Consider the following 9,135-nt stretch of genomic DNA (forward strand, 5'->3'; position numbering starts at 1 on the left):
ATATACCGAGGGACAGGTTCCTCGGAATATACCGAGGAACTTTTCCCTCGGTATATACCGAGGGACGTTTCCCTCGGAATATTCCGAGGAACCGGTCCCTCGGTATATTCCGAGGAATATGTCCCTCGGTATATTCCTATCGATCGAGGTATATATGTCCAAAAACGCATCGATCGATGAACGTCCGAGGAGATATCCCGACGAAGCTCTCCCTCGGTATATTCCGAGGACTTTTCCGACAAACATGGGATCCTCGGAATTTCCTCGGAAGTTTGTTTCCTCGGAATTCCGTCGGAAAATTTCGATGGATTTCCGAGGAAACATGAAATTCCGAGGAATTATTTCCGACGACTTGTTTCGTCGGTATGTCGTCGGAATAACGATATTCCGACGAAATTCCGACGATTTTTTCCCTCAGAATCCTTGTTGTTTCCTTGTAGGGTGCTTCTGTTGTCTTTTGCTTTGAGACGAACAAAAGAATATGCTTTTAAAATGTTAGGATATTCTGAGAGGTCAATCAGATGCAGGGTTTTTCCTTTTTCCACAATCAGAAAATATGAATCTTGACGACAGAGGAGGCAAGGCGTGGTCGTGCGGTGGAGATGTGAGCAACGTTGTGCGGAGGTTTTCATGGGTGAGCCAGTATTGTTTCCTCTATTGTGAATATCCAACAGGGTGAAAATGTGGTTTGGCTCTTCTTAGGTGTTGCCAATACGAGTATCATTCTCCATGATGATGAGTTCCTGAAGTACTTAAAAGATCATCAAGAGAACTTTAGGTTTGAGAGAATGTAACTTATATTTACGTATGTGAGAGCTGGAACTCGAAGCTTTCTTAGCTTATTTGTTTTTTTCACTTTTAATGTTTTGATTTGATTTAATTTTCTTATTAAATAATTGAATCGATGTGGTTTGAGTTTTCAAATATGATTATGGTAAGTGTTGTTTCGTGAAAAAAAAATCTAGAATAATTCTCAGACAAAAAATTATTGATCATCAAATATGCAATGACACTATACATCAAGAAAACTACATGAGCTTCCATTCTATGACATAAACCCTGCCTGCCAAAGAGTATTTCAAACCATAAACCCCAAAACTTAACCTCAAACCTTATATCATACTTCAAACCCTAAACTTTAAATTCAAAATCTAAATTTTAAACTTGATCCTTAATCAAAACTCAAAATTTATTCATTTTAAAAGTCAAACATTAAATCTTTAATCTACACCCTATATCTAATACCCTATACCCCAAATTTAAACTGTACATACAAAATCATAGATCGAATCTTTACAAACCTATAATAGAGACTTTAAATTTAAACTCCGAATATATTCGAAAACTCAAATCATATACTTAATCCCAAATATTAACACTAACCCCTAAACTACATATCTCATTTTTAAATATATCATAAAACATTGAATCTTAACTTTTAAATAAATTATAATTCCGTAAAAAAATTAAAATTTCAAATACAAAATTTAGATTTCAAGTTTTAAGTTATGATACTAAAGTATTTAAAGCTTAGATGATTTTTATAATAGTTATAGATAAATAAAAAGATAATCTGTATTGTTTTTCTTTTGAACCATTGATTGATTTGGATCAATGGTCGAAAATGATTCTCGTGTCAATCCTCACCTTTTGTTCCTATTGGTTTACTTGTTTTTAATGACACAGATCACCTTCTACACCCTTGGATGATATTGAATGGACGCTTGAGATTAATTATTCTTTTATTCTTTTTTAATTATTTTTTTCTGAAATCTACGAGTCAGAGAAACGAGAGAGAGAGAAGATGGAGTTCGTAGATGGTAGAGAAAGTAGAAGACGCGACGCGACGCGAAGTCACCACCACCATCGCTCGTTACCATCACCACCATCGCCATCTCTCCCATCCCCAATCGCTCGTCACCACCACCATCGCTTCTCAGATCCGTCTTCACCGGAGTCGCCACCACCACCGTCACGCTCGTCATAACCACGACTTATCACTTCTCTGTCTCTCACTCTATGTCTCTTATTCTCTCTGTGTTTTTTTTTTGTTCTTGTTACAGGAAGCTTGTTCGTAAAAAAGTGGTCATTGATAAGGCGAAGTAAAGTTTTATGCTTTATATGGTTTGGTTTGAAGTTAAAGTTCATTTCTTTAGTTATGTGTGTTGCAGAAATACAAGAGGGATGACTCTGCCAAAACTATGTCCTAGCGTTTGCAAGGTATTGTTTTAGCTTGTCTGATTTGTTTTCATCATTCTGTAATTTTCATGTGTTTGTTCATTACATGCTCGTAAGAGACTCAGCTTGATTATTGAAATGTGCTCTGCTTGTTTTAATTTCAGTTAGAGACCATTTGGTTCAGTGAAAGACCAAGTTACATATTTCTACTTCTTTCATCCAACGAAGGCTTATCAATATTTTTTTTTGTTCCTGGTAAAGGTGGTGGTCGTGACTCGTGAGCAAGAGCTGGTGTTGTGCAGAGGAGATGTCACGAACTTGTCTCCGTCTAGACTCACACGAATGTTGCAGTCTCTACTGGAATGCCAAGTGCAGCCTTTGAAGGTATTGTGACAGTAAAGACTGAGACTTTCTTCTTCTTTGCTTATGTCTGTTGATTCATTGCCTTGAAGGTTTATACAGCTAAAACATTGCTCTATACGGCAGACTTTAAGACAATCGTGCTTAAGTATGGGTGTTGAGATAAGTTATCTTGTACTGATTGGTTCCAGTCTTAAGTATGGGTGTATGTCCTCAAATCATTGTATTTACCAACACTTGTTTTGTGTGCTTTTCAGATACTGCGGAAGCTTGAGGAAAGTGGAAGAGACAGATGAACCTTGAGGAAGGTCGAAGTGAAACAAGGAGCTTGAGGAAGACGGCGGCTTAGGTTTAGGTTTAGGGTTAATTAGATTTTGGTTTAATGTGTTTTAATTAGTTTTTTTTTTAATATGTACTAGTTTAGTTTTGTAAAATTGATTTTATTTGTAAACTGATTGTAATAATTTAAATTCTTTTTATTACAAATTTTCGAATTAATTATCACAAAAAATCAATTCATAATTATTATTAACAAATTTTCAGATTATTTAAAAACTAATTAATAACACAAAACATTTGCTATCTTTGTTATCGAGAAAATCAAATTATTAGGTTTTAATAACATTTGCACAACGTTATTATAAATATTAACAATTGCGAACATAAACGCGCTATTGTTGTACGCTTAATTATGGCACAAAGAAAAACCGCTATTAAAAGGGTCGGACCTATTATAACAGGCGCTGTCAGAGCGGACAAGGAAACACTATTATACATGACACATAGCGTTTTCCGTCCGCTATTACTACCCACATTTCCTGTAGTGATACATATCATTTTAAGATATTATTTTTGCCATCAAAACCATTATATGATTATTATTTCTTTTCTAATGAATGTTAAGTTTTATTCATCAAAAAACATTTTTACATCAAGTGGGTCTTTGATTAGAAAAGCGGAAAACTTCTAACTCTTTAGATCTTCTACCCTGCTATCTCCTAGCTATCGAAACTTATTTACAGTCTTGTGCCAAACCAATACTGCAATATGCCTTCCATGCCTTTCATTTTATTCCTTTGTACCAGGCTGAGTTTATTCCTGATTGACTTATCTATAAGCTTAGTCAAGGCTTGCGACGCCATAAGAGAGTCTCCATGACGGCGCGTGTTTCTTTCCCACCACAATGTATACAAGGTGACTTGTAATGCATATCTGAGACAGAAACTCTTCCTTTTTTCCATTGCTGGGGCAGAGATCAATTCAACAATGATGTTCCACTTATTTGAATATGATCCGCCCAAAATCCCTTTGACAAGTTGTTCCCAAATCAATGATGAGAACGAGCACTCAAAAAAGAGATGGTTTCTTGTCTCAGAAGCCATTTTACATAGCACACAAATAGAGTCTACACCTTGACTCCAACCAGATATGCGATCCATTGTTGCTAACCTGTCATGCATTGCAATCCAAGTCATGAAGGCAAACTTTGGTGAAGCCTGAGAGAACCAGATACTCTTCCCCCAGGTACAAGCCGACCCTACTTCTTGTGTCTGCTGCCATGTCTCAGTGGTTGAAAAGTTGTTTTTGTAACCCGACTTCCATCCCCACAAATCCACATCCTCCATTTCAGAACTCAGCTTTTCTTTAACAATACTCATCTCCTTTTCAATGTCATTTAAGATAGGCCGTCTGTGTCTTTTCTTCCTCCTTTGATTGCAGAGAGCTTCCTCCAAAGTAGCTTCCCTTCGGATACCCATTTCAAGTATACCTCTCTCACCAAGTAACTCAGACATCACCCCAAACTCAGACCACCGATCGAACCAGAAGGAGATCTGTCTCCCATTTCCCACATCCTTCATATGAAATGGCCTGGCTACATATCTCAACTTGAGCATTTTCCTCCATATCCAAGAGCCTGCTTGCGTTTTCTCACTAACTTCCCAGAAGCTTTTCTTTTTGAGAAGATTAGTTCTAATCCACTTACCCCAAAGAGAGTCTCCAGGAAACATTCTCCAGATAAGCTTTAGATGGTTAACTTCTTTCAACGGCCAAATCGCCAGCCCACCCTTGTCTTTTGTTTTACAGATGTCCTGACACGCAACCTTAGCACCAGTAGACTTAAGCTCTGGCCTAGACCACAAGAAAGCGGAGCAGAGTTTCTCAATCTCTTTTGAACATTGACCTGGAAGTCGAAAGACAGTGCCCTAGAAGTTAACAATGCTCATTAAGACAAACTTAATCAATTGCAGTCTTCCTGCATAGGATAAAAACCAACAAGTCCATGTGCTCATCCGACCTCTGATCTTTTCAACCTGTGGCAAATAATCTTGTCTACCCATAACCTGAGTCATCAGAGGTAATCCCAAGTAACAGACTGTAAGCTTACCCTCAGCAAACGGGAAGTTTGTGAGAATTCTACTTCTCTCACCTTCAGCAATCCCAACCATAAAGATAGTTGATTTCTCTAGGCTGATAGAAAGACCCGACCACCCTGCAAATTCATCAAATACTGAGAGCACTCCTTCTACAGAGTTCTTGGTACCTTCCACAAACACCATCAAGTCGTCAAAAAAGCAGAGATGGGTGAGGGCGAGAGATTGACACCGAGGATAGATTCCAAATTTCTTCTCCCTCAACGCTTTGTCAATTTTATATGACAAAACGTTCATACAAAGAACGAAGAGATATGGTGAAAGGGAACAGCCCTGGCGCAGCCCCCTTGAGCTCTGGATATAGCCAGCTAAATCTCTGTTGACTTGGACCGAGAAGGAGGGAGTGGTAACACATAACTTGATCCAATGGATAAATCTTTCTGGGAATCCCATAGCCACTGGACTGTTCAGAAGGAAGGACCATTGAACAGAATCAAAAGCTTTAGAAATATCCAGTTTCATAGCACAACGAGGAGCGATCGAGTTCTTGTGATAATCCTTAACTACTTCTGAAGCCAGAAGCACATTTTCCATCAGCAGCCTACCCTTCACAAAAGCGGACTTGTTTGCAATAATGATCCTGGGAAGTAGTTTTTTTAACCGGTTGGCAAGAACTTTTGAGACTACTTTATAGAGCACATTGCAACAAGCAATGGGTCTACAGTCCCTCATCTCCGTTGCAACAATTCAATCAGGACAGGGCAAGCCCAAAACACTTTGAAGGAGGTCAGATGTCCAAATGGTAATATGGCCAAACAGCATTCTGAGATAAAACTAGAGGCTGAGATTTTTTTTTCTGGGATCCTTAATCAAGTTCCGGAGAGCTATCTGGGTGTGTCTGTGGAGGAGTTAAGGAACCTGCTGGATTTTGAATGCTCCTTGGAGGACTGCAAAGGGTTGGAGGTTGTTGTTTCTGCTGAGGAGATTAAGAATGTGTTTTTTTTCTATGCCATCAAATAAATCGCCAGGGCCTGATGGGTTTCCTTGCGAATTCTTCAAAACAGCCTGGCCGGTGATAACTCATGATTTCACCATCGCGGTTCAGTCCGTGTTTCAGATGGGATTTCTTCCAAAGGGAGTTAATTCAACAATCTTGGCACTCATACCCATTATATGATTATTCTCCAAAATATTAACTTTATAAACTACAATACACATGTCTGTTTCAGTCATATTGGATTGATTTTCCATCATAATAAATTTCATAATTCATGTTTTCATGACAAAAACACTTCACAAAATAATCAGTTTTCGTTAGTATAAAAATACCAATGAAAATTTACAAAATTAAAATTGTAAAAAAAAATTATTTTAAAAGAACCCAATAGATCCGATTCCGGCATCTTTAACATGTTCTTAACGATAACCTTTTACAAATATCAGTATTGTTAGTGAATAAGCATAAAAAATATTTAAAAGATTTAAGAGTGTATGAAACTTATTTTACTACCATAGGACAACTGATATTTTTAAAATTAATAAGAACATAAATTAAAATTACAATACCGAAATATAAGAATAAAGAAGAATTGCAGAGTCAAGATGGTTAATCTCTTTCCCTTAAATCTTTAAACGCCCCGTAGTATGACGGTTTCATAGCGATCAGATTCCTAGGATACAACTGCAGCATTGTTTCTGTTTACCATCACCGAAAAACAGAATCTATCGAACCTCATTTTGTGATGTACTCTCAGACTAAAAAAAAAAAATACTAACATAACTATTCAAAGTAGGAGAAAGTGATTTGTTGTTGTTGAAAGTCTATTTTTTTCTATAATGCTTACAAGACCTTTTATAGAAAAATAACGAGAAGTACAAATTTCATTCTTCAACACAAAATGAAACTTCGATGGTACACTAATGGAGACTTTAATTCTTGTAAATTAGTATGTGAATTTATTCTACATTTTGACCAAAAAATTAAAGAGTAAAATTATTATTGTTTTGACCAATTCAAACAAAATAATATACTTTAAAATGAATTTCTTTTCTATATTTTATCAATATAAAAGATCAACATATATTTGATTTAAGTTAATGAACATGAAGTCCAAATAACAAATCAAAACCCAAATCCAAGTTCAAATATCCAATGAGTGTATTTGCTACTTTGTACAAGTTTCTCAAATCACACACATTAGACATCTATTTCTCATTCAAATAAAACATCATTTTTGACATATGAATTTATTATTCATAATGTTCACAAAATAGTTCCAACACTATGATTAAGGTTTGTGGTTTGTAAAGATTTGAAAAAAATTTACTGACGAGAAAAAAAAAGATTTAAGTGAGATTAGGATTTGTGGTTTTGTGAAGAATTAGGAAAGTTTTAATTCATGTTTTAATGCTGAAGAAAAATCTAGTTAACTATGAAAAATTGAGTAACAGAGAGATAGACATGTCTGAAGGGCATAAGAGACAATAAATACAACAAATGTGTGTTGCAAATAGGAAAAAAAAGTTTTTAATTCCTCAACTATTTTAAATTAGCACTTTTAATACCCAAGTACAACTTGTGCACATTTATTCCCAAACATACTATTAATAATGCAAAATTAGACTTAAATTAGTCAAACGTTAACTCTTCGGTAGCGACGATTAGAAAAAAGGAAAGAGATCGGCTTCTGCTTTCAAAACTCAGGAACCCTAAAACTGATTTTCTCAGAGAAATTTCGACAGGGAGAAAGCAATTTCCAGTGAGTGAAGATCAATTCCAATCAGATTCTGGTGAGAACGTTCTTCGGAAATTCTGGTGGAAAAAGGAACAAACTTCCGATTCGGAGGACACCATCTGTTTATTTCGAACCCACAATTCCTAATTCGACAGAGATTGAAAGGTAAACACTTAAACTCTGGTGTATCATGTTTGAGTTCAATAATCTCTTTTGTTTGATTTAAGTATGTTAATTTTTTTTATAGGCCTGTTGTTGTTGAAGAAGAAATACATAATGAAGAAGAGATACATAATGGAGAAGATATACAGAATGAAGAAGAAACTGATGGTGGAAACCGTGTGAATGAAGAAGCAGTTGCAGAGTCGGATTCTTCTTCATCTGTTGAGGGAGATGACTGTGAGGTTATAGGTTATAGGTTATAGTTGAAGATAGGGCTGGATATAAGGAGAATGAGTTATTCGAAGTAGAGGTTGGAGAGGCTAACTTGTCTTCTGATCACTTTGAAGCTGCAGCACAAGAAGATGGAGATGACTTGTATGATGCTAACGATGACAGTGGTGATGATATTTGGGACGAAGATCACATTCCGGATCCTTTATTCAATGATGATCGTGATGTGGAAGAAGAATGTAGGAAATTCAACTACGGGCCTGATGACATTGTTGCGCTACGAAAGACTTTTAACACTGCTAAGGAGTTCAAGTATGCTGTTCTCAAGTACTCTTTGAAGACACAATAAGTTCTACAAGTCTTTGTCTGATCGCCTTGGTGTCAACTGTAAAACATGTAGAAAAAAGTGTCCTTGGAGGGTTTATTGTTCTTTTGAGAGAGGCAGAAACAAGTTGATGGTGAAAGTGTACAATGACAGTCATATATGGGTAAGATCCGGCTACACAAAGCTTTTGAAGAGTGGAAAAATTGGGCATCTTTTTGAGGAGAAGCTTAGAATTAATCCTAAAATTAAGTCACAGGAGATGGTGGATGAGATAAAGAGAGAGCACAATACGATTGTTTCACCGGAACAATGTCGAAGAGCTAAATCAGTGCTTTCAGCGAGAAGAAAGGCTGGACATGAAGCTCACTTTGCTCGACTTTGGGATTACGAAGAGGAGGTTCTTAACTCAAATGTGGGATCAACAATGGAGGTTGAGACAATTCCAGGACCAGTGCCAGGAAGCATGCAAAGATTCTACCGTCTTTATGTTTGCTTTGAAGCCTTGAAAACTTCTTGGAGGCAGTCATGTAGGCCGATCATTGGATTAGATGCTGCGTTTATGAAATGGGGTATAAAAGGAGTGCAGTAGGCAGAGATGGGGATAATAGGATATTTCCTATTGCTTTGGATGTGGTTGAAGTTGAGGACAATCCTAATTGGCTATGGTTTGTGCAACTCTTGAAAAAGGATTTGGGGCTTGAAGATTGATCAAACTGTACAAAAATCTCTAACAAGCATAGGGTGAGTCTTGTTATATATATATTGATAGACT

General features: G+C 36.7%; 3 protein-coding genes across 9 annotated transcripts; 2 read left to right on the forward strand and 1 right to left on the reverse strand.

Annotated features, from left to right (window-relative positions):
* Positions 1–1,800: 1,800 nt before the first annotated feature.
* On the forward strand, positions 1,801–2,951 carry LOC106316470. 7 transcript variants are annotated; one of them, XM_013754361.1, is made up of 5 exons: positions 1,801–2,102; positions 2,172–2,220; positions 2,440–2,562; positions 2,631–2,686; positions 2,796–2,951. In XM_013754361.1, exons 1-5 carry the CDS (start codon positions 2,020–2,022, stop codon positions 2,839–2,841), a joined length of 357 nt encoding a protein of 118 aa, XP_013609815.1. In that variant the 5' UTR covers positions 1,801–2,019; the 3' UTR covers positions 2,842–2,951. The 7 variants fall into 7 exon arrangements, with proteins under 7 accessions (XP_013609815.1, XP_013609814.1, XP_013609816.1 ...); XM_013754360.1 differs by having other exon boundaries at positions 2,641–2,712; XM_013754362.1 differs by having other exon boundaries at positions 2,641–2,686.
* A 706-nt stretch (positions 2,952–3,657) lies between these two features.
* Positions 3,658–5,642, reverse strand: LOC106314802. The gene is made up of 3 exons (XM_013752624.1): positions 4,851–5,642; positions 3,988–4,742; positions 3,658–3,781 (listed from the first exon to the last, which is right to left on the reverse strand). The coding sequence occupies exons 1-3, from the start codon at positions 5,640–5,642 to the stop codon at positions 3,658–3,660; spliced, it is 1,671 nt and encodes a 556-aa protein (XP_013608078.1).
* A 75-nt stretch (positions 5,643–5,717) lies between these two features.
* Positions 5,718–8,387, forward strand: LOC106314803 (probable DNA-directed RNA polymerase subunit delta). Its single transcript, XM_013752626.1, has 3 exons — positions 5,718–5,905; positions 7,893–8,049; positions 8,094–8,387. The coding sequence occupies exons 1-3, from the start codon at positions 5,718–5,720 to the stop codon at positions 8,385–8,387; spliced, it is 639 nt and encodes a 212-aa protein (XP_013608080.1).
* The last annotated feature ends 748 nt before the right edge of the window (positions 8,388–9,135 follow it).

The sequence above is a fragment of the Brassica oleracea genome, chromosome C9, assembly GCF_000695525.1.
Source record: "Brassica oleracea var. oleracea cultivar TO1000 chromosome C9, BOL, whole genome shotgun sequence".
Classification (NCBI taxonomy): Eukaryota; Viridiplantae; Streptophyta; class Magnoliopsida; order Brassicales; family Brassicaceae; genus Brassica; species Brassica oleracea.

Bases quoted from the DNA above. Each gene is read 5' to 3' on its own strand.
- LOC106316470 (XM_013754358.1), top strand. From the start codon at position 2,020: ATGTCTCTTATTCTCTCTGTGTTTTTTTTTTGTTCTTGTTACAGGAAG. The intron at 2,103-2,171 runs GTAAAGTTTTAT...TGTGTGTTGCAG, and splicing joins GTGGTCATTGATAAGGCGAA to AAATACAAGAGGGATGACTC. The intron at 2,563-2,640 runs GTATTGTGACAG...AGGTTTATACAG, and splicing joins GCCAAGTGCAGCCTTTGAAG to CTAAAACATTGCTCTATACG.
- LOC106314802 (XM_013752624.1), bottom strand. From the start codon at position 5,642: ATGAGGGACTGTAGACCCATTGCTTGTTGCAATGTGCTCTATAAAGTA. The intron at 4,743-4,850 runs GTTGAAAAGATC...GTTAACTTCTAG, and splicing joins GACAAGATTATTTGCCACAG to GGCACTGTCTTTCGACTTCC. The intron at 3,782-3,987 runs GTTAGCAACAAT...TCTCTGCCCCAG, and splicing joins TGGATTGCAATGCATGACAG to CAATGGAAAAAAGGAAGAGT.
- LOC106314803 (XM_013752626.1), top strand. From the start codon at position 5,718: ATGGCCAAACAGCATTCTGAGATAAAACTAGAGGCTGAGATTTTTTTT. The intron at 5,906-7,892 runs GTTTTTTTTCTA...TTTTTTTTATAG, and splicing joins GCTGAGGAGATTAAGAATGT to GCCTGTTGTTGTTGAAGAAG. The intron at 8,050-8,093 runs GTTATAGGTTAT...GCTGGATATAAG, and splicing joins TTGAGGGAGATGACTGTGAG to GAGAATGAGTTATTCGAAGT.